The sequence below is a fragment of the Oikopleura dioica genome, chromosome 2, assembly GCF_907165135.1.
Source record: "Oikopleura dioica chromosome 2, OKI2018_I68_1.0, whole genome shotgun sequence".
In the NCBI taxonomy this organism is placed as follows: domain Eukaryota; kingdom Metazoa; phylum Chordata; class Appendicularia; order Copelata; family Oikopleuridae; genus Oikopleura; species Oikopleura dioica.
Window position 1 is genome coordinate 2,987,552 of NC_137292.1, and position 23,013 is coordinate 3,010,564.

Consider the following 23,013-nt stretch of genomic DNA (forward strand, 5'->3'; position numbering starts at 1 on the left):
CAGAATCATCATTTTCGTGAGAGAATTTGCACATGTTCATTCTTATAAAGTTCATCTTCTAGCTTAGCATCTAAGCAAAAATCGGTTCAAAATGAAATTTATATTTTCCTTCTTATCACTTTGTTTTTCTCAAGTGATAACGCCCGGCGGGAGATGTCCAATCCCACCAAATATGCAAGATTTTTCTGCAGTCGACTATTCTGGCGAATGGTATCAGGTGAACCCAAACCCCTTTCTTATCAAACCAATTATCGATATCAAAGGTCGCTGGCTATCCAGTCTACTACATTCCAGAGGGAACTGATTGCGTAAAGGCAATGTATGGTATTGAAGAAGGATACATCAGCGTCAACAATTCTTCGGTGAGAAAAGACGAGGATGGGCAGCGATACCTCTCTTGGGGTCTTGCTAAAGCATATCAATCCTACGGAGACCGCTGGCCAAATCTTCTCTATGTTGATTTCAGAAACGAATACGACCCATCCAATCCTACCGATCCTCAATACTGTAAGGCGTTTTCTAGAAAAAGCTCTTTAATTTGATTTTCAGGGATCTTCGAGGTCGACTACAATGAATACACTTTGGGAATGGAGTGCAAGCAATACGATGATTTCTCGTACATGATAATGTGGATTCTCGCCCGAGATCCGGAATTCGTAAATTCTGTCAAATTTCAAGAAGTAGTCAATCGAGCAGCAGAGCTGTACGAAGTCGATCCGGAAAAACTTGTCTTTACTGATGACACTGTTAACGGCTGTAAATATGATTACATAAAGGGAGACCATGGACTGTAAATAAAAAAGGACAGAAACGAGCGTTTGGCAATTTATTGGTTCTAGGAGGAGTCTTTTGAATAATCTTTAGATTTTTTCTTTTTCTTCTTGAGTTTTTTCGCTTTCTGCTTTGGCTCTTCTTGTAGGTGCTCTTCCCCTTCAAAATAGTTATTCAAAACTTTAAAGAAAAAAAGCCAAGAAACCGGTTTTTTCTTCAGATAAAATTTGGTCATCAGAATTGTGCTCTTCAAAATGATCTTCTTCATCGGCGCCTTTTCCAGTCAAATTCGCAGATTTTGCGATGAATTGATGATGATCCCGAGGTCTTGAAAAGAATAAGAAAATGCTTCTTTTCTCGAATCTTACATGGTCCCTCGTCGAAGTCGTAATTCAGAGCTTTCTTTGTATTTTTGGTTCTTCAAAGCATGAAGCTTCCAAGCATTGGCGAGCATGGAAGCAGGAATGAATGGAACGACCTCGTTTTCGGACTCGATTTGAGAAAGCTCGTCAGATCCGATTAGCGCTAGTCGAACAGAGCCTGTTTCAAAGGGTTCAAAAAAGTCAATTAAAGAAATTTCGAGAAGAACCGAATGAACCTTTCCTATAACAGGCGCTGCGATATCTTCCATCGGTTTGTTTTCAGAGTAGCTCACTGTTTCTGCCCATTTTCTTAAAGAAACGGTTTAAAAACAGGCTGTAGATTTACCTCTTTCCTTTTCAAGAGGGTAAACTTACTTGATGTAATTGAGAATTTCCAACTCATCTATCCTTAGCAAATCCGATCTAAGCAAAAACGCAACCGTCGCATCAGAAATTTCCAAAAAGCTCTGACTCGCGAAGCAATCTTCGGTGTGCTCTTCGATGAAGGTCAAAACCCGCTTGACAAGTTCTTTCTGCTGATTGAGTACGGAGGAGTCGATGATGGTGCAGGCGTTTTCGACCGTAATGTTGTCCGCCATGAATTTCGACGTGATTCGGCGGAGCCCGTCGAGGCCGTATTCATTCGCGGCGGAAAGGACGGCTGGTGCAAGCTCGTAGGTTAGCGTGCAGCAGTTGGTGTACATGTAGTCTCGAGAATTTTTATTCAAAAGATCTCGATGGTCTCTTACCAAGCATCGTCAGAAAGACTTCTGTTCTTTCATCTTCCAAAATCAGCGGCTGATTTTTATTCACAGAGGCTCCTTTTTGTCTCAAAACAGTTCGGAAAACCTCGCTTCTGGCGGCTAGAATAGCTCTGTGCGCCCAAACTGGTTCTCTTCTTGGGCCAATGAGAAATTGAATATCGGCGAATTCTTTTGAATTGATACAGCGCTTCCTCATCTGAAGATAGAATTTTCAGATAGAAAAATGGAGCAATGAAAAAACCTGAGAATAAAACGGCATTGGATCTCCTTTCATCAATTTTTCCATCTTCGGTTATCGTTTTTCTCGATTTTAAAAAGTGAATTTTTATATTTTTTGCGGCAAAAATGTCTTCTAGCCTGGAGAAGGGATTATCTCCACCGAGCGGTCCAATAACGACCGCGCATTACGACTGTCTGAGTCTTTTATCAGCTTTTCGTATCGTCCTGGCGACAGACCCAGTTTTGAGAAGAAAAAAAAACCTGAAAGCCAGGAAGTTTTCTTTAGTCATACAATGAGTTTGTATAGAACGGGTAAATATTGGACGGAGTGACGCATTGTCTGAGCAAAATACAAAAGAACATGAGTTTTGACGGATAAAATAATAATCGAGAATAAATTTGGATACTTATCATTAATTTTTTATAAAAAATATGTATCTTAGTATCTCCTTTTGATAATTGTAAATCATGTGCCAATGGCAAAAAAATAGCAAAGCTCGTCAATATTCATCAGCTTAGCTTCTTACTGCGAGTAATAAACTTTCATCAATGTGACATTCTCTTTTTTTTCTTTCGAAAATTGAAGGACAGTTAAAAGGATCATACGAGTTTTTTCATTAATAAAGAGTAGAGAGGAAAAATTGATATTGTTAATTAAATCGACGTTTCTTCCTAATGAGAAAGTACAAATGATTTCGAAAAAAGACATTCCAAGAGATACAGTAGTAACACCAAGAAACAGTCCCTCTTTGTAGGATCCTGATGCTGGCTTTTTGGGAGCTTTTATAGTATTTTATAATACGGGGCCAAGACGGTTTTTGACCTTTTTCTTCAAAAATGACTTATTCCCTGAAAACGCCTTTGAAAGCAAATCTTCTTAAATTTTAGATTGGGCAGCTAATTGTCGATTTGCACGAGTTCGAAAGCAAAAGGCGTGTGGATAATTGAGTCTCTGTAGCGTTATCAATTCATAAAACGTCGCGAACCTGTCGCATATTGAAGCAGTTCTCTGCTTGACGCCGTTTCTTCAGGATATCCAAGCAGAGAACAATCAGGCGTTTCAAAAGAGAGAGAAATAATCGGGGAGAAATTGAACTCTTCAGTTTCAAGGAAGGGGTTTTTTAGAGAAGCTCTTTCTGCCAATCACCCTAATGATTTGGGTCCCATATCATATCTGAGATATGATATCTCTTACGCTAAGAGAAAAGATGTCACGAAGTTAACTTTTTGTACAACAGTCATTTCAATTTTGAGATTTATGATGTCTGCTCCCTTTTTCTGCCTTTTAATCTTGGTGAAACAAAAAGTTCAACTCTTAATCCTTCATAAAGTCAGGAAACCACCCAAAGGAGCCCTTGACCCAGTAGACAAACTAATACTGAAGCAAACCCACCCTAAAGAAAAAAACAAAACCTGAAGAAAATGATGCGGGTAGAGAGTATTTGGCCAACCGTTCTCTTTTGCATCGGAGGACTGGTTCTCATCACCATCATTTATTTAGGTAATCATCGCTCAATCGCCTGCCTTTTATTCTGTTTTTCAGTAAAGGCATGTAACTTCCGCCACGAAGAAAGAAAAAGGCGGCAGAGCTGGTCCGCGATAAATAGACGCACTTCTATTGTGAAATACAAACTCGAGGAACGGATCTTTCTATCAAAAATTGAGCTTCGAATATAAAAAATGATGATTCCGAAAAAAGCTAGAAAGCCGAACAAAATCGCCAGCAGCATCACCAAGATCTATCAGAAAAGAGACGGAGATAACAACGACTTATTCTGTTCCCAAAATAGGCAAGTCTTCATTTTCTTCTTCATGCAAATCATATTCCAAGAACAGTAACATTAGTTTTTTTTAGTGATCACTACGGAAATCGATGATGGACTTCTGTCGACAAATTCATATAACTCTTCTGCTTAGAACAAAGTATTTTAGTGTCAAGCATGTTCAATAAAGCCTCCCGAAAACCATGATTCCTCTCTGCCGTATAGTCGTTAAACAATTATGCAATAATGGCAAGTTTTAGGCCTCCATGTCAGCTCTGATATTTTCTTGAACCCCTGCCGTAGAGTACGAAAAGGTCTTTGAAAGAGAAACCTGCGTGAAAATGTCTGTTTATTCGCATTCTAGCTTTACCTTGGAGTTACCTGGCTACAATCAACCTGGTATTATTTTTTTGTCCGCATGAAAATTCGTAAATTATTCTAGCGACGATTGAGGCAGATCCGTTACCAGGATTTCTGTTAACGCACGAACCTATGTTCTGCGTTTGTCCTCATTGCGGTTTTGGAGGACAATCAGAAACTAGAAAAACGCCGGGAACAACGACACATTTAGCTGCAATTTGCATTGCTTGCTTCTTCTTTCCATGTAGCTGCCTTCCTTACTTGACTGAATGCTTTCAGGATCTAGGGTGGACCATATCGGTTGGGAGCTGGCAAAAATCCTATAAGCCAATCAGAGACCATTCTGTCCCCCAGAGCCTCCAGCCCCAAGCTTTTGGCCACCCTATCTTCAGGATACTCATCACACTTGTTCAAGCTGTAAGAATGAGATTGGCGTAAAAAAGCTAAAATTCTAGATTAAATTTTCTATAAATAAAAAAATTGATAAGAAAAATAATGTTTAGCACTCGAGAATGTCAGGTGAACATTTTTACCTTTGAAAATAAAGCATGATTATGAAATAAACGCTAATTTATGTCTCCTGAGCAAGATTCTAAAATTTATAAGGTCAGATAGATAGCGCCTGAGCGGGTCAGATTCGATTGACGCAAATTTTTGAGGCTTCAGTTTGTCTTCAGACCGAATAATCATCATTTGAGATATTAAGAATTTTTGGTATAAAAAGAATTTTTCGGAAATCAAGGAAGAGAGCAAAAGAATCAAAGAAAGGTAATTTTTTTTCAATAAAGGTAATTAATTGTGCAGAGAGCAGACTGTTTTTACAATGAATAAAAATGATGATACAACGAAAAAGAATAGAGAGTAGTCAAATTAATTCCCACCAGCAGGTCGTCTGATTGTTAAATTAATCAAAGTGAAAGTGAACCATTCTGAATCATTTTCAAAACCAGTTGAATCAGCGCTATTTTTTCGGAAAAGAAAATAGAGAAAATTAGAAGAAAAAAAAAATACAACCTCAAAGCAACAAAATAGCAAGATAAAACAAGAAAAACTCCAAAATTTCTCATCAAAATTGTAAAAAAGGCTCAAATTAAATTATTCTTTGGTAAAATTTGAGGATCACTCTGTTCGATTGGTTAAATTATGCAATGCGCATGTTTTTTTTAAATATATTATTATCAAATTATTCTCCTTTTTTGACAGAAATTGGTCGATTAGCGGAGCGCTTAAAAATGAGCCGCGTGAAATGACGATGAAACGGAAGTCTGATCTCATTTCCAGCCTCATCTCCTGGTCGATCACCGAGGCGATTATTTTATTTTTATTTGCCACTGTTGAGTTTTGCTGAAGACAGACGAGGATTCTTAGGAATGCAGAAAAAAAGGCAGCGATCAGAGTCGATAAAAGAGCAAATTTGTTTAACAATCCCATTGACAGAAGATCGAGCACATGTACTCTACTACGCACTCAAGAGAAAATGCCAAATTTTCAGAAATTCGACAATTATTTCAAATGAAAAAAATTGATCTTGAAAAAAAGGGCTTTACTATAAAATTTAAATTCAAAAAGCCACTTTTACATACGACCGCAATGTTAAAACGAAAATATCACTGTGACACCCTTATTTTTCTGCCTCAATTAAATTTGAAGGCTTTCTTCTCGTTCAGTAAAATAAGGGTGTCAAAGCTAAAATATTTCGAAAAAAGATTGAAAATTGCTCCTTAAATTTTCAAAAACGCCATACTTTTGGTCCTTAATGCGTCCTTAGGTTAAACTTGCTTCAAATTGACCCCCGAAAAAAATTGCCTCAAAATCGTTTTTTGGCCCGTAGACTCCATTTCCGGGGTCAAAATTTTGAAATTCCGAAAAATCTTAATAAACCTAATTCTGAGCCCCAAATTCCTTGGTTTCCTGAAAAACCTCACCTTCTCTATCAAAAAGCTGTGCCATTTTTAACCCGCCATGATAAACAACTCTTTTCACCGTTGACCTTATCTCTCGCTCAGAAAAGATTCATTTACGGCGTCTGATGATAATGCTCTTTGAGTACCTTTTTTTATTTTTCTCGCGAGCGGAGAATTTACTGCCAGTTAAATTCCCTTGTAAATTTTCGAATTTCCTGGGCAGGTGCTCAAACAAAAATTGATTTTTTGCGATTTAGAAAAACGAGGAAATCCAAAAAAGAAGAAAAAAGAGGATCGAGAGAAGATGGATGCTCTAGAAGCTGAATTAGCCGCACTTCAAGCCGCGCTGAAAGGAGATGAGGATAATAAAACGGAAAATAAGCCACAGGTAAGCTTTTTCCTCAAATTTTTTTTTATGAAAATCATGAATTTTGATTGAATTTTTTGGCAAGGAGCTCAGCAATTTGCGTCGCGATTTATTTTTAGTCCTCAGAATTTACTGTGACAGAAGTAATTTACACGTTTAGACCTTAGCTTCCGTCAGCCGCCCCTTGCCTTTTTTTTCTTTTTCTCTCAATTTTAGTTAAATAGAGTTAGGAGAAACAGAAACTTTTTTGTGATTTTTAGACAAAAGAGGAGGAGGAAGTCGACTGGCCCGATGCGCCCGACTTAGATACGTGGATTTCTCAAACGCACAAGGAGCGGATTGTTCAGAATTCTTAGATTTTAAAATAGAGAACGAAGAAATGAAATTCTGAACGATTGTAAAAGGAGCCAGAGAAGCCGAAAGAGCCGACACTTGAAGAATTAGAGAAAGTTTCTGAAGGGTAAGATATTAAAAAAAAAACCATAAATCTATCAATAATTATAAAAGTCAGGAGTTTTGATTTTCTATTAATTATTGGAAATCAAACTTAATATTATATCACATTAGTTGGGATTTTGGTCCAGCTAATAATTTTATAAATTCTGATTTACTGAACCATGCGCAGCAAACGATACGCCCTCTATAGAAGTAACCGAGATAAATCCTTGATTTCAGAACATCATCAAACCGTTCCTCTGTGGCAACATCTTCGTCGAACTCCTGCAATCCTCCTTCAATCCCCGACCCTCCAAAAACTCCACAAGTCCCTCCACCTGTCGCTTCCGCTCCCACTCCCCCACCACCTCTTCCAACCCGAACATCTGACAGTTCAAGCACTATATCTAGCTTGAAAAGCCTGAAGGAACAGAACTCTAAGGCCGAACAAGAGGCGGATCAGCTGACGGAAATTCTGATGACGAGTTTGGCGAATGGAACCGCCGCAAAGGTCGAAAAACAGGAGTTCAAAGGAACGAGAGTTTACAATGTTGTCGAAAAAGCTTTTCTATATAAACATCAATAAACAATTATTTCTCTATATCATATAGACTATATGAATATATCAAATCACTTTGCTTCTTCAAATGCATGCTTTTATCTCACGCTTTACTAACAAAAACTCGCACTGTATCGGACTCTCTCTCTCTCTCTCTAACTCAGGCACAAACAGATCAAAAGCAGGAAAGAAACTTCAACCATTCTTTGCTATTACCGCTTCTTGCTCCTCCCGATCATTTGTGAACTCTTGATAAAGCAAATTGCTTCAAATGCAAAGCCGATATTTCCTCGCACGAGTCGGCTTGTTCGGTGGGCAGACCAATCCATATCGGTTATCTATATTCATTTCAAATCATTATATTTCTCTTTTATGAACTTATCGATTCTCTAGGCGATGGGCAATTATTTTCATATCAAGTGCTTGATCTGTTTGAAATGCGAAAAGAACATCCATGGTGAAGAGTTTATGGTAGTTGGGGACAACAATCCTTACTGCTCGAAATGCTATCTTACTGTAAGTCGAACTAAATTTTTGATGATCTACCTAGAAGTCAAGTTTTTCAAGGGCACTTTTTGACCGAGAAAGGCTCTTGATGATAAAACGTGCGTATTAAAAACTTCTCATTAGACGCTGGAAAAATGCAACGCCTGTGGGGAACTGATAAAAAGTCGAATCCTTCGAGCGGTTGGCAACACTTACCACCCTGAGTGCTTCAAATGCACAAGTTGCAAGAAAAGCCTTGATGGACTGCCCTTCACGCAAAACAACGAAAAACAACCCTACTGCGTTGAATGCTTTCAACTGTAAGAACTTCTTATAAATTCCATAACCAAAAATTTAAGGGCGTATTCTCCAAAATGCGAAGCCTGCAAGCGACCAATCGTGCCAGAAGCAGGAGAAACAGAAGCTCTCAGAATCATCGCGCTAGAAAAATCGTTCCATAAATCCTGCTTCGTCTGCGAGGTACTTTTAGTAAATTGCCAGATCATCATAAATGATCTTTTGTTCGCATCATCATCATTCGCGGTTTTGAATTAAATTCCAAGCAGAATTCGCGGCGGATGAGAGCTTGCTTTTTTGAGCATGACAACTTGTTTGACCATTTTCGAGGGATCAGAGCTTTTGAGATGCAGTCTTTAGGGAAAAACTGTATAAAGAGCTATTTGAATAGATCTTTTTTAACTCAATTGAATCATTTTTGATTGTGTGAAATCACAATACTAATAGACCATTTGCTACTTGTTGGTATACAGATATTAATTGATTATAATCGATCGTTTTGTTTTTATATGGCACCAAGACGACGATTCATGTTTATGATGAAACGTTGCCTGAAATATATTTTCTATTTTGAGAACAATGCTCTCCCCGCTTAGAATAATCGATTTTGAAATCTGATTTTAGAAATGCAAGGTCCTGCTCACCGATAAAGCTGCTGGCGGTTGTTATCCAGTCGACGCGTCCCTCTTTTGTAAAAACTGCTCTACAGATGCTATCAATTCAAGAATGAGTTAAAGAAACGACTGTACAATAATTTTGCGTGTTCCGAATGCTTAAATAAATAAATAACTCTTGAAAAACATCAAGCTTCATATAGCGAAACTGATGCCTACTAAACTTATTCCGTAAACGACGGTATGAGCTCTCCTCGATAATATGCGTTCCTTCGTTGACCTCATGTCGTTCATTATGTATGGGCTCTTTTTTAAACCTTTTATGATCACCCTAAACTCATTTTGCCGGAAACACATTTTGATGCTTGAGAAAACTCATGATTAATGAATTATAAGAGTATATATAGGCAGAGCAAAGGGCAAGCAAAAAGACAAATGCTTCCTCTATCAGCAATTTCTTCTGCCCCTTTTGCGGACCCGATTCACGGCTGGTCCTTTTCTCAGTCGAATTTCGACGTGAGTTAGATCTAGTTTTTTGGAATAATAAGAGAAAATGATAGGTTCCAATGGTCGTCTACGGGAACTATCCAACGGCAAAGAGTGATGAGTCTTTATACAGCTATTCCATCCCTTCGCACCATGATTTTTATGGTTTGTCAGATGATTGGCTTGTCAATTATCTCTACTTAGTGAATACTATATAATGAAATAAAAACTCTGTTATATTTTCCTTGACTCCGATATCAATCTATATATGGGATTCTAAGTTAAACCTCAAGGACAGTAATTGATAAAAAATTCCCTTCAATAACACTCATCTCTCTGTTTCACCCTGTTTGCGAAATTGAAGTCACGGCAAATACGGCTCGTATAAATTTGGCTTTTCCCTTTCTTTCCATTAGATCTTCCTGTTTCAAAAATAAAGACAGAAAGAGACACTTTCAAAATATGACCGATGTAGAGAGTGCTTCTTTTGATGAAAGCTGGTCAGATGACTCTTGGAGCTCGATTTCTGACGGTTCTTCTCTTGACGATTGGATTTGTTCATTTGAAAATCGAGTCAGTGACGACCACCGCGACGATTCCATACCTGACCAAGACCCTCATCATGGTACCCTAGGCTCCCTTCAAAACTCAGGTAAAAACCTACCGTTCCACTCTTCTTATCAGTCATCTTCAGGATCTAAGAGAAAAAATAAAGAGAAAGAAGAAAAAATGACAGCGATTCAGAATGCTCTACTACTTTCATTAAAACTGCTAATTTTCATCAAATTGAAGAAGTTTTTTGAAAGCTGTTCACGAATATACATCTCTCGATAAAGAAATTGTCTTAATTGCATGTCGCACTTTTCCTTTTTCTACTATCAGTGGCAGGAACAAAGTGCTAACGCGTCAAAGGCACTTGCCAAAAACAGAGCTTCTTGCGTCATTATTGATAGAGCTTTTTCTAAAGCTTCTTTCTGATCTCGTTAAAACGAACAAACTCTCTAAAATCATCATCAGAAATGACCAACAGCAAGTTTCAAGAGATACTCGGGATCATTTTGGAAATTGAAGAAAATACAGCGTCGACAAAACAGCGATATTCAAACTTGAAGAAGTCCTTTTCAAATGAAGAAATCGATGAAAAAGCAACTGATTACGATTCTCTCAAAGGCTTTTTGATCGAAAAATTTTCCGGTGAAAACCGTAAGTTTATGATTCACAGGGTCGGGCCTATATTGAGAGCATTCTTTTGAGGGATGATAAAATTAATTCAAGACCCATATCATTTTGATTCTCCCTAGTTTTAAACGATCTGGAAATATTGGAAAATTCACTTCCTGACCTCAAGAAAGGGTTCAAATCATCTGTACATGCGAAAATATGTTTTATATATTTAAGATGTTTTTGAAAAAAATAACGGTTTTTATTTCTGCAAACGCAGCTGCCTAATTAAGTAATTGCAGTCATTGCAAGAACACGTGAATATCAAGTGCAGAGCCACGAAAATCGGCTTGTTTCTAGTTCAACATTTCCGCCTTCCTGTCCCTGTTGAACCCTTGACAGGAGAACGCAGCATTTAAAATAAAAGATTTCTCCCCTACTCTGGAATGGAGCTGGGATGTGATTCACGATACCTGTCACGGTTTACGAAGTAAACTAACGTTCGGAGAGTTCAATCAGCCCCACCCCTCAGAACTTAACCTGGCTAATGAGGAGGCAATTAGGAAGCAATTCCTTCCCTCGTGATGTGAGCTTCCGAGATTTTGCGTTATATTTTCTGAAATCAAAAATTATAACCACGATTTTTCGGAAGGGTTCAATTTTAGGATTGCCTATTGTAGCAAAATTTCTTTTGGAGAAAAATGAACTTTGTTATAGCCCTTCATTATCGAGCATAGGCCCCTTAATCGCGAATATAACTCGCAAACCTAACAAAGTGCTATCTGTCGCAATATAGTGGACGAGCAGTGTACCAAATGCCAAGCAGATTCTTCAATTACGACGTGTGAGGGACGGGCTTCTTTGTTTTCAACATTTTTGTTTAAACTAGAATCATCTTCAAAATTCGAACACCTTGTAATGCAACTTACAAATTTCGAACTTTTAAAAGCTGAAGACTAAAATTCGAAACTTTCATGAATTTTGTGGTTTATCGAAGAAATAAATCAGATCTCGCTGAGATAATATTTGATCGAGCTTGTGGCTTGAAAGAAGCAAGAATAATAATTTGATAAAAGCTGGTACGACTTGTAAGTTACAAGTACACGGTTCAAACAAGAAAGTCCTCATTAAAGATTATCTGGGGAGAGTGTGGACATTCTTTTCACGATCATTGTATGGAGCTTTGGCTGACCCATGCTAATCAAGGTGAAGTAAACTTGATTTCTTTCATAATATCAAATATTTTTGAAAGCGCCAACGTGATCCTTTTTCCAAGAGAAAACGTAACAAATGAGTTTTTTTCGCCCATTGTTCTAGTGTAAAACGTACCCAACGTCAATGTTTTACACGGCGAAGAGGCTCAGGAGCAAAACACGACACTGTGTTGAGTTTTGTGGTACTTTTGTTTTGAATACTTTTCATTTCAATACCTTGATTCGGGGTAAAATCGATTAAGTTTTCTTTTCAAATTTGATTAGCGATAGACTAAGGCTGATTAATTAAATTTAAGGTTAAAAAGTGAGAAAAGGTTTTCTCAATTAATTTGAAGCCACAAAAGATCATAATCACAATCGTGTCGTTAAATACTTTTCCTTGTTTGAAAATTAGAACACCTTCCGCGAGGCGGAATTTCAGGCAAAGAGACCACGTTGGCGCGGTAAATCTATCGAGGCATTTTTGAATTACATGATCACAAGGCGGTGCGAGATGTCCACTTTGTCAGGCAGAATGGAGACTCAACAAAATAGGAATCGGGTAAATACGACAAAGAGCTCTGAACTTCGGGGGCGCATAAATTATGAGTCAGATTTTCACCCGCACGAAGGCAAGTAAATCCCGTCAACAGCTCTGGCCTTGCTTGGATCTGTGAATAAATATCAAAATCTCTATAAAAGTGCGACTCACTGGATCTCAATCTGCAGGGAATATATTTGCCAAGCAAAAACAAAGTCGCATAAAATGATCGGTTTGCCCTGAATTCTCTGTTCACAAGTTGAGAAAAAAATCCCTTTCACTTGTTTCGCCTTTTCCAGAAAATCTAACATCCAGAAAATCCCCCTCTCCGGTTTTCCCTTTCAAAATGGTAAGAGAGAATATCATTTCATTGAAAGAAAATCGAAATCAAGGATTACGCTGGCCCTTGTCAATCAACGGACGATCACGTCGAGTTCCTTGAAAGACGAAATCAACAAGATCATCTTAGAATCGTCATCAAGTTAACTCAAGACGAGTTCACTCGGCCAAAGGATCTTCATGATCCTGTTTCAACTATTTCTTTTTGATTTTATTTTAAATTCCTGCAAACCAATGCCCCTCCCTTTCACCTTTCTTTTTTGTTAGAATATGTGACCAGCGTTTATCCACCTAGAACCAATGGAAAAACATTGGTCGCATACGCCAACTCCATCCGAAATATTTATACGACTTCTCGTACATCTATTTCCTGATGAGTTTGGTACACGAATATAAGTTAATCGAAAGTCCTTAATTTTCCACATTCACGAAAATTGAGGCTAGAATCCTCTGACAGTCAAAGAGTTGATTCTACAAGTCTTCGTTCTCGACACTTCGGAATGGAGCAATGCGCACAACAAATAATGTCGCATTTTAAAAGTTTTGAAATACCCTGAATAGGAAAACTTTTTCACAGCCACTCAAATTGTCGCATCATAAGACGACGCTCATGAGAAGCAGAAAAATGCTATCGCATCTCAGTATACATGCGAAGAGCTGTACTAGACTGACCAACAATTGGTACAGTCACCAGTTGTCTTTGAACAAACATGTTCATGACCAGGAGTTAACTAACATGTTGACTCTGGAATAACTGGATTAAGATCAACGTACTGTGTACTTCACTCTCAGTTTTCTTTTTGTCCCTCCTGTTCATTGGTTTGTTAATACAAATTCGATAATTGGAAAGAAAGACAAAGTATTTCGGTAAGCAAGGTGCATGTTTTATTGCTGGAAGAGAGATAAAATTGGAACTAAGCGCATCATAAATAGATAAAAATTGTCGAGTACATATTCATCGGTAAGGCAAAAATTAAAGGCACGTGTTTTTTGCATGTAAAGAGCTTTTGTACAAGTAATTTGTCTTCGTAAAATATTTCTTTAAGTTCTCAATTGCATCTGTTTCTGGTGAAGATAAGGTGAGTTGGATTAGAAGGGAGATTCTTCTAAGATGTTTTCGTCCGCTTGAGGCATCGAGGTTTTCCGGCTTGTCGTTTTAATTGACTAAAATAGTGAGTTTAATTAAATAATAAATATACCGTCAATTAGAGGAAAGTCAAGCAAGAACGATGTTCATAGAAATAACACGGAAATGGCAAATTAAAAAGCAAAGAAACAGCTCAACAGAACTTGATTGTTATGGAAGAAAACGACCGTTAAAACACGTTAGGACGATTCTTTTTCAATAATTTCCCTAACAATCGGCAAATGTCATTGACAAGTGTATTACAAGATGATTATTTTGGTTTCCAAACGTCAACTAGTGCTAACACTATATTGAAGTACCAGAATCGGGGAGCAATTTAATTGGCCAATTCTTTCCAAATTACCTTGATAATAGTTTGCTCGTGTTTCTCTCGATCAGAACCTGTCTTTTGAGCGCTTCGACTTCGCTTCTTCCTAGCTCAAGATGAACTTCTTCAGCTGTTGGTCGAGCGGAAGGACTGTCAGCAAGCATTCGGGAAATGACTGTAGCCAGTTCTTGGCTGAGGTGATGGCTGTGCACGGCGAAGAGCTGGGAAAATGTTGGAGATCGGATGTGATGCCATTCGGAGCCGTTTTTCGGCAGGATTTTCAGCGTGGCGGATTCAAACGCTGAAAGACCTGAAAAACAGATTAGTCGGCTGTTCTGGCTTTCTTGAGAAACGAAAAGTTGCTGAAAACTTTCTAGGGTAATGAACTTATGATTTACCGAGGCTGAAGATATCGCCCATGCGCAAATCTATGCATGAATCTGATTGGATAATCTCCTTCGCTGCATAACGGCAATCACCTTCCTCATATCGCGTCTCATCGTAGGGTGTAACGTGGCCAAGGTCGCCAAGTTTGTACTCGATCTTGTTTTCACTGAATAAAATTTTTCACAATACTATGACGTGCTTTTTTTAAGGTTAACGAAGTTTTCCAGCCCACTTCCGCCTTATAGACCCCCTAACACCATACCTTTTTAGAATCAGCAGAAAATTCTAAGAACTTTGACCATTTAAAATTCTAGAAAACTCCACTTCCGGTCGATTCTAGAGCCGGAAGTTGACGAAATTTTTGTGTTAGGGCAAAGTGTGACCTATCAAATTGATGCTCAGAAGATTTTGATTTATCCTATAATCAATATATCAGAAGAAAGAGTCCCTAATATGGTCAAACCGACCGGTAAAATTATGTAAAAAAAGCATAAAATGATCAATTTTTTTTTCAGTTTTTTCCGGTTGGTTTGATCCTCGTTGGTGTTGATTCTTTTCTTAAATGATAGGAAATCGTCTGAGCATCAATTTGATAGGTCACACTTTGCCCTAACACAAAAATTTCGTCAACTTCCGGCTCTAGAATCGACCGGAAGTGGAGTTTTCTAGAATTTTAAATGGTCAAAGTTCTTAGAATTTTCTGCTGATTCTAAAAAGGTATGGTGTTAGGGGGTCTATAAGGCGGAAGTGGGCTGGAAAACTTCGTTAACCTTAAAAAAAGCACGTCTATGAAACGAAAATACTTTTTTGTGATAATATTGCAGAAAAAGCGAAATTTTTCTGCAGAGAACTTCAAGTATTTTCAAGTTTACCCGAGCCGACCAACGAATATTTATGGTGACACAGTCAAGTGCCAAAAAACCCCTTTTCATTATTTATTTTCACCGTTCTAACACCGTGGTTCTAGCTCCAAAGAGCCTGGATTATGTAATGCTCCGGGTTATTTCTAATTGAGACCGTAAAAACGCAATTGCATCTTTAAAAAGCTGTCTCTCCGTCAAAAGCATCAAAATATCAACCTTGATTTTCAGGTTCGAATGGCGGTATCGACTAATGCCGTTATTTGTTTTTCTCATTCCGAAATTCATATTTTCGCTGGCCGCAGATATTTCTTCAGGGATGTCTTTCTAACTCGCCTCATCAATTTATTTCTACTTTGATAACGTGATGAGAAAAGCACAAGTCCAAGTCAAGCTTGGAAAAAACGATTACGCTTTTTTCTTCGCGTAAGTTTCACAAAAGCGCGTTGTAAATGACACTAACAACTAGTTTGAAGAAGGCTCGCCACAGTTTTTTCAACAAGCTAATGTTTTCTGTATCTTATCGCGGATACGTCATAGAAACCGAGGAACAACGAAAGGTGAAAATCTTTATTAAAAAAGCTCTTAGAAATGGCCTTCCAAAATGAAAAAAAAACAGAATTTTTCAACAAAAAATACTGATTTTTTTCTTAAAGAATCCCGAAAATTGCGGAATCCATGGTCTGTTCTCTTAATTTAACGGAAAATGGGAGGCACCAGAACAACTGGATGTCTTTCTGTTGACTATTGACTAAACATCAACACCGATGACCACCTATCTTATGTATATAATAAGACCCTTATTCTCAGAAAATAAAATTATGCGTTCGATCACCAGTGTTGATGTTTAATCGACAGTCGTCACAAAGACTTCCGGTTCATCCGGTGCCTCCCATTTTCCGATAATTTCAGGGAATAGACCACGGATTCTGTAATTTTCGGAATCTCAACCTAAACAAGCATAGTTTCGTTTTGAGTAATTTAAGGACGTCTACCCGCAAAGGAAGGAATGAATTTCATGTACTGCGTCAATATCTTTGCTTGGCTTTTCAAAAAAGCTACGTTCAATTCAATTTTCGTTTTAGTTAGTCAGCTTCACCTTCGCGGAATCTAAACATCCCCCGTTTATATTCACAATCGAGAATAATCCAATTAATCAAGCTTTCCCTGTTGGCTCATCAAGACGGAAAGAAAACATTTTGATGTGTATGTTTTCGGTCAAACAATGAGATATTTGTTAACGTGTGAAAGCGAAATTACAACTGGCCACTTAGGGATTAGTGGTCGTTAGCTATGTTTTTTCTGCGTGGACAAATCGCTCGGAGAAATTATTATCCGTATTTTGTTTCAACATTTGTGCCTCATATTAACGGGACTTCGAGAAATAGACTCGTTGATAAAGGAACTTGGGAGTTATTAAAAGTGATGGGCGAGTTCAGTGACTATTGGATCCTGGACTTAATAATGACAGGGCTAACTATTAATGGACAACGCATAGTCCAACATTAAATAATAATCATATTTCTAATTGGGCTTCTAGATGTTTCTCATTAATCGGATTGAGTTCCCTTGAAGAGAATACGTTTTTTTCTTTTTGATGTTCGATTCTAACCTGATGACTCTGAGAATATTTGCCGGTTTGATATCCATATGGGCCAGTTTCTGCCGGTGAATGTACGCCAGTCCGCTGGTTGTATCCCTCAAAAGGTTGAAAACACTGTCTTGATCAAGTGGCCGGGCCACGTGGCTGGAAAGTCTGCGATCAGCAATTTCGTCGCCGAGAGAACCTCCATTACAGAATTCGCTCTGGATCTAAACACGCATTTTAATAGGCGTACTATTTTCTCGCGGGAATTTAACGAAGAGCGCAAGGTACACCCTAACGCACTTGTTTCGACTGATTTTTAGAACAGCATTAATAAACTATCTTTCTAGCAATTTTAGATTTCAAAAAATCTTGTCGAGAAAAAAAAGAATGTCTGAAATGTTTTTAGATCCAAACCAAAAATAGTCCTTAGAATCGGATTTTACGCAATTCATCCCTCGAATTTCCGCGGATCAAATTTGATCCCCTTCAACTAACGAACAACGGAAAAACATAATTTCGTAAATCACGCGTTCTTAGCTGCCCTGGAGTTCGGCCTTCAGAAAATTTTCTAACTGTTATTTTATTTTTTAGATTCTCCTTAATTGGTGCTTTAGACATTTCTAAGACATTCCTGGTTATCATTTTTCGAAGAAATTCGATATTTTTTAAACCTGCAAGCGGTTTTTTGTGGCATTATATCCTCTCTTCTGGCGTTTCTCTTTCATCAAAATTTAACTGTCCTTAATCATTCTTCCCAAATAACCCTTACTCTTAGTGCTTGAGTATAAACATGATGTCAAGGTGAAAACGATGCTCAGACCGATGTGCAATTGTCTTCATAACACGCGCAACATTAGCCATGCGCCAAGCTATTATTCAGAAAAAAATACCTTGCCCTTGTAAGTTTACGCGAGCAATTAAAATTGACTTACAAACATCCTGTCGCCTTCGCTCCACGCCGAATAATATCTAACAACGTTGTCGTGCTTGTCCAGCACCGCATGGGCGCATACCTCGCGAATCGCTTTCGATCTAAACAAATTTCAGCACGAATTTCGAAGAAGACGACATACTCGGTCCGGGAGCCGATTATTGGATTCTTCGTTTTCTTGATGGCATAGAAGCAGCCATCCAGACGGTTTTGGACTTTGAAGACTTCGCCGAAATCGCCAGAGCCGATTTTTGAAACTTCCAAGAAATCCGATTTATACCTGAATTAGAAAATTTCAATAGGGAAACGGTGCTAGAATTTAAGTAAAATAAGCATCTCTAACATTTTTTTTTTCATTTTTCAAAAGCCGCAAGCGGCTTTTTGGTTTTTATGAAAGCCGCTTCGCGGCTTTCGAGTCAAAAGATATCTAGAGTATTTTTTTGTACCTGGATTGAACATCAATTCTAGACTGCCGAATCTGCCTGGCGCTGTGGCTCAAGGCTGGGCGGAAATTTCTGTTTGTTGGAGTGAAGGGATTCGAGATCGCTTCAGGAACTGGAGAGTGCATATTTCGAGGTCGGAGCCGGGGATTTTCTTTGCCTTGGGAAAGTCGGCGGACAAGGGACCTTGGAGTGTGCGGCGAGTCAAAAAGAGAAAGCCTCTTTGCAACTCTTTTGGGACTTTGCGGCGGTGAACTTTCTGAATCGGCCACGGTTTCATTTTCTGAAATTTCATCGGCGAAAAGCTTCGTTCTCGATTTTCTTCTTGCTTTGATTTCGGCAGATCTGAGAAGAGCGAAGGGAGAGCGCGGGAGAGATCGTTCCATTCCTTCCATTTCCATTCCTAAAAGAATAAAGTAAAGATATAAATAAAGATTATAGGATTTTAGATTTTCGAAAAGTTCAGACCACACAATTGGTAAGTAAAGCGGCTTATGTTATCTCTTCGTTTAGTTAAAAAATAAAGAACGCCACTACGGAAAGCACGGTTCTTTTTCAATTTTCTCGCACAGCGGGTGGTTATTTTGATTATTGATAACATCAGAAAAAATTGATAAATTATGCTCTGTTTATTGCGATCAAAAGATGAAACAAGATGTTTATCCTCGATTTCACGCAACTTTTTTCCACGATGAGGAAATTTCGATCATTGTCGATTTTCCTATTTTATCATCATGAAAATAAGGGTGTCTCGTACTATACTGATAAAACTTGTTAAACAAACTATGTTAATAATTTAATGTTTATTTTATTCTTGTGATACCCTTAATTATTCGCTCAAAATCTCCATTTGCTTTAGTTCTTTTCTTGTGAATTTTGATAGAAAATTTAAGGGTATCACAGGAATATCATGTAAATTGCCGAAATGAAAGTTAATTCCGTCAATATAATTTATCTGATGACACCCTAAATTTCTAGATAAACTAAAATCAAAGATTTTTACCTGAATCATGGCTTGAAAAAATCTCTTCTTCTTCTGAACTTTGGATCATCTCAAAATCAGCCTCGAAGCTTCCCCGCTTTTCGAAGAAATTTTCCGGCTTCGGAAAGTTTTCGTTCATAGTGTTCTTCTTTCGAATCTCTGTTATGTTACTACGAGCTCTCTTTCTTGTGGTTTTTGTAGTAAGAAAGTCGGAAAGTCAAATTTGCGCTTTTTGAAATGGCGCGCTTTGGCGAATCAAATGCCGCGCTCGCGCCCAAAAGCGTGCTGATTCGCCGCGCGCGCCAAATTCGAACCAAGCTGAAGAGCTCGATCGTCAAATCGAGTCCTTCAGTGGAAAAATCAAGGAAGAAATTTGCGTCAGAGGAATCATGGGATTAATAAAATAACGCACAAGTTTCATGTGATGAGAATTTGTTGGGTAAATTTGGAATGATTTGATTTTTGCCAAGAAAGAAGCCACAAAAATGAAGTTAGAAGATCAAGGTCGTCTTCCACGAAATTTGTTAAACTTTTCTAGCGTTCAAAACGGCTGGCCAACCTCAAGTCGCCGCCGATATTAACATAATCCCAAAGATGCCGAAGCAGTGAGTACATCTCAGCTAGCATTTTTGGACTGCCGGTTTGACATGCCGCACTCAGAACCTTACGTTATTAATTCAGCTTTTCAGAAAAACTATACCAAAAAGCATTTTAGTTAAGAATTTTAGACATAATTGCTCAAAGAAGCTCAATTAAGAATTGTCCCAAATGAGTTATCCATTTAATTGCTGGATTAGTTTTGACACGTTTTCGATTGTTCTGGACTTTAATTAGTGGTCTAAAAGCTAGCTTATTTCCATGTTTATATAAATTAAATCCAGTACAATAAAAGCTTAATGATAAAGTACCCCTCTATTTTCGTCAAAATAAAAACTGCTGGGCCATCATTGATGCTTCTTCTACCTCATCTAAAATCAAATTAAGAGTTTTAAAGTATTTTGTATTTATATTTGGACACGTTAGTGTCAATCTAAGATAAGTTTTTATAATTGATTTGAAATGAAAAATAATTATCGAAACCAACAAAAGCTTATATGAAAAACGATTAAGAGATCGTCGATCGAGAGGGGTGTCTCTGATGACTTTTTTCCAAAATGAACAATAGAGATACCCTTAATTTTTGTCGGAAAAGAGAACAGAAGCCTTTGAGGGTCCCTAAGTTCCCTTGGTAAAATGGCCAATTTAAAGCACCAGTTTCTTTTATTTCAAATAAAGTAAAGTTTCGTCTCTATTTTTTGCATTATTAGTAAAAACAAAATCTGAAACAGTTAGTTCAATGTTAGCAAAAAATCACTAACAATTACATTCAAAATTGTTATTCAAAAATATGCAAAAAAGTAAAGAAACTTTTATCCAGAATTTGCAGTAGAAAGTGAACTTGGAAAAAATTGTGGAAGGACTTGATTCGTGCTGATGGTTTTGAGGCGATTAGAGTACGTGAGTGGTTCTTGATCCAAACCAAAAATCCGCCACGAGTGAGAAGCATATTCTATTTTGCAATATCGCCTTTGGTTTTGGATAAATGGAATTTATAACGCCCAAGTCAAACTTATTCATGACCGTAATCTTGAGATAAAACTGTATTAGAACTTTCTTCTTTTGTCAACCACAAACAGAAGCTTACTCATCGCAGTTATCTGACAGTAAGGTGAGCCGATTAAATAGATTTTTCAGAAAAAATTTGATCTTTCTGCTAAAAATTGTCTCTAGCGAATTAAAATCAACCATTTTAAATGTTTCCGAGTGGTGGCGCTGTTGTTAAGCGAGTTCGTCTCTTATTGGCTAGAAGATAAATCTTTCAATAAACAAGCCAATCAAATTCAAATTCAGCCTCAAACAGCGCCACCCTCTGAAAAATGTTAGAAAAAATCGTTTATCCGTTCCAGATTAGATAAGACCTCGATCGTGATCCATGATTTTGAGCTTTTCTCTGATTTCGTTTTCTTGTCGCTTATTTCTTTTGCCGTTGATCTGATGTCACCATTTTTGAAGGCCATGCCTTCGAAGTGTTTATCCCTTTTCTGTTGTCGATGCCACCTGTCGAATGATCTGTAAGTTAATTTGATCGATAAAAATAATTAAAAAATAATGTGATAATTGCACTTTCAACTTGAAACCTGGCAAGATTCAATTTTATTTGTACGAACAACAACAGTCTCTTGTTCAACGTGACCCTTTTTGAACCATCAATCTACTTGTAAATCAAATTAATCAGAAAACAACTAAGCTGCTGTCTGTCAGCATTAATCAACTCAGACCGTTTCCTGTCATGACTAGCCAAATTCGCAGCGGAAGAAAATTCTCTCTCGCACAACTTGCATTTGTACTTTTTCGCAACCAAGCAGCTTTTCAACGGTTTCATTTTTATAACTCATTTTTTTCAGAAGATGGCGCTGTTTGATTATGAGCTGAAATTTGATTGGCTTGTAGAATGAAAGAGTTATCTTCCAGCCAATCAGAGATGAAGTTGCTGAGCAACAGCGCCATCACTCGGAAACAATTGAAATATTTGATTATGATTTGCTAGGTGAAAATTTTTTATAAAAAAAAAGTTGCATCCTGATAATCCAGGTGCAAAGAAAAACGTTGCAGTGGTTTAAAAACTCGCAAAACTGAACTTAATTTAAACGAAACAAGCCGCAAGATAGTCTTGGATTGACCTTGCGCTTATTTTTAGAGTCTTTCTAAAAGTCGAAGCCCTCAGCGACTTGATGGATAAAAGTATAGTGCAGACAAGCATCTAGGATTTTATATAAGGACTTGGGATTTTGGTCAGAACAGTTCTGAAAGAATATTAAAGCTGGAAATTATCAGCTTGCGAAATTTAGAACTTTTTTTTTTTTGATAAAAAATGTCCGTTTCCTGCATTTATGATCAGCCAATTGAATCGGATCGTAGAAAAAGCCCTCACACAACTTGCATTGAATCATCGCTGATTGAATCTTTTTCAAGTTCCCAACCACTTGAACTCAAATTCGGAACTGCTTCTAATTCATCTTCTAAATCCGGAACCCTTTATTTTCATTTAACTTTCCAATCTCGCAATAAGAATAGATTGAGTGGCGGCACTTTTTCCTTTAGTCGCTTCGCAGCAGGCTGGGAGGAGCTTTCCAATGTTAAAATATCTTAATTGAAAAGGATAGACATGCTTCCTTGAGAAGTTAAGGGCGTACAGAGCGGATTTGGCGATTTAATTCAAGCATTGACGCTTTTTTGCTAGTAGCGTTATCTTAAACAACTCTGTTTTACTAAGTGTTCTTTAATTATCTCCATTTGACTGTGTTATTTTGGTAGAGTCTTACGTTGAAGAAAATAAATTAACGATGTCTATTCTTCTAGGGGATGGTGGTCAAGAATTATGAAATGATTATTTTCGGCTTAAACTTACAGCTGTTCAATGAAATAACATATTTTTTTTCTCGAACAATCTATTTCTAGCATCAAAATCACGCTGCAGGCAAATCTGCCAAAAAAGGCCAAAAATGATCAAAAATCGGAAAATGTCGACTAAAAAATAGCTAAAATCGCGATTACGTCGTTTTTTCCTTGTTTTTTTTTCTAAAACTGAGCCTTCAACACAATTTGAACCTTTTTTAACTTGTTAAGGTTGAGAACGAAAAAATCTTTATTCGAAAAAATTGAGTTTTTTAGGTTGAAAAAATCCTAGTTCTTGACCACCACCCCCTTAAA

General features: G+C 37.6%; 4 protein-coding genes across 5 annotated transcripts; 2 read left to right on the forward strand and 2 right to left on the reverse strand.

The window, feature by feature from the left end:
• The first annotated feature begins 91 nt into the window (after positions 1-91).
• LOC145697648 (lopap-like) lies at positions 92-794 on the forward strand. The gene is made up of 3 exons (XM_081774865.1): positions 92-217; positions 264-507; positions 550-794. The coding sequence occupies exons 1-3, from the start codon at positions 92-94 to the stop codon at positions 792-794; spliced, it is 615 nt and encodes a 204-aa protein (XP_081630991.1).
• Positions 795-821: 27 nt separating this feature from the next.
• On the reverse strand, positions 822-2,368 carry LOC145697649 (BTB/POZ domain-containing protein 19-like). Its single transcript, XM_081774866.1, has 6 exons — positions 2,139-2,368; positions 1,883-2,093; positions 1,509-1,842; positions 1,140-1,442; positions 977-1,098; positions 822-930 (listed from the first exon to the last, which is right to left on the reverse strand). Exons 1-6 carry the CDS (start codon positions 2,181-2,183, stop codon positions 836-838), a joined length of 1,110 nt encoding a protein of 369 aa, XP_081630992.1. The 5' UTR covers positions 2,184-2,368; the 3' UTR covers positions 822-835.
• Positions 2,369-4,884: 2,516 nt separating this feature from the next.
• Positions 4,885-9,078, forward strand: LOC145699117 (zyxin-like). Of its 2 annotated transcripts, none has more exons than XM_081776365.1 (10): positions 4,885-5,007; positions 6,401-6,531; positions 6,771-6,851; positions 6,924-6,970; positions 7,186-7,474; positions 7,759-7,815; positions 7,898-8,020; positions 8,135-8,310; positions 8,350-8,470; positions 8,912-9,078. In XM_081776365.1, exons 2-10 carry the CDS (start codon positions 6,448-6,450, stop codon positions 9,020-9,022), a joined length of 1,089 nt encoding a protein of 362 aa, XP_081632491.1. In that variant the 5' UTR covers positions 4,885-5,007; positions 6,401-6,447; the 3' UTR covers positions 9,023-9,078. The 2 variants fall into 2 exon arrangements, with proteins under 2 accessions (XP_081632491.1, XP_081632492.1); XM_081776366.1 differs by having other exon boundaries at positions 5,007-5,027.
• Positions 9,079-13,483: 4,405 nt separating this feature from the next.
• LOC145697354 (wee1-like protein kinase) lies at positions 13,484-19,507 on the reverse strand. Its single transcript, XM_081774546.1, has 8 exons — positions 19,285-19,507; positions 18,288-18,684; positions 17,984-18,121; positions 17,843-17,942; positions 16,935-17,134; positions 14,474-14,628; positions 14,112-14,385; positions 13,484-13,785 (listed from the first exon to the last, which is right to left on the reverse strand). The coding sequence occupies exons 1-8, from the start codon at positions 19,400-19,402 to the stop codon at positions 13,728-13,730; spliced, it is 1,440 nt and encodes a 479-aa protein (XP_081630672.1). The 5' UTR covers positions 19,403-19,507; the 3' UTR covers positions 13,484-13,727.
• Positions 19,508-23,013: the final 3,506 nt, after the last annotated feature.

What these genes read in the sequence shown, in the direction of transcription:
- LOC145697649 (XM_081774866.1), bottom strand. Translation starts at nt 2,183, where the DNA reads ATGGAAAAATTGATGAAAGGAGATCCAATGCCGTTTTATTCTCAG. An exon ending in AGTCTTTCTGACGATGCTTG is followed by an intron (nt 1,843 to 1,882) that starts GTAAGAGACCAT and finishes AAAATTCTCGAG; the next exon opens with ACTACATGTACACCAACTGC. An exon ending in CGACTTCGACGAGGGACCAT is followed by an intron (nt 1,099 to 1,139) that starts GTAAGATTCGAG and finishes ATTCTTTTCAAG; the next exon opens with ACCTCGGGATCATCATCAAT.
- LOC145697354 (XM_081774546.1), bottom strand. Translation starts at nt 19,402, where the DNA reads ATGAACGAAAACTTTCCGAAGCCGGAAAATTTCTTCGAAAAGCGGGGA. An exon ending in TTTTTCAAGCCATGATTCAG is followed by an intron (nt 18,685 to 19,284) that starts GTAAAAATCTTT and finishes TTATTCTTTTAG; the next exon opens with GAATGGAAATGGAAGGAATG. An exon ending in GGGCGATATCTTCAGCCTCG is followed by an intron (nt 14,386 to 14,473) that starts GTAAATCATAAG and finishes TCTGTTTTTCAG; the next exon opens with GTCTTTCAGCGTTTGAATCC.
- LOC145697648 (XM_081774865.1), top strand. Translation starts at nt 92, where the DNA reads ATGAAATTTATATTTTCCTTCTTATCACTTTGTTTTTCTCAAGTGATA. An exon ending in ATTCTGGCGAATGGTATCAG is followed by an intron (nt 218 to 263) that starts GTGAACCCAAAC and finishes TCGATATCAAAG; the next exon opens with GTCGCTGGCTATCCAGTCTA. An exon ending in TCCTACCGATCCTCAATACT is followed by an intron (nt 508 to 549) that starts GTAAGGCGTTTT and finishes TTTGATTTTCAG; the next exon opens with GGATCTTCGAGGTCGACTAC.
- LOC145699117 (XM_081776365.1), top strand. Translation starts at nt 6,448, where the DNA reads ATGGATGCTCTAGAAGCTGAATTAGCCGCACTTCAAGCCGCGCTGAAA. An exon ending in AAACGGAAAATAAGCCACAG is followed by an intron (nt 6,532 to 6,770) that starts GTAAGCTTTTTC and finishes TGTGATTTTTAG; the next exon opens with ACAAAAGAGGAGGAGGAAGT. An exon ending in TTAGAGAAAGTTTCTGAAGG is followed by an intron (nt 6,971 to 7,185) that starts GTAAGATATTAA and finishes CCTTGATTTCAG; the next exon opens with AACATCATCAAACCGTTCCT.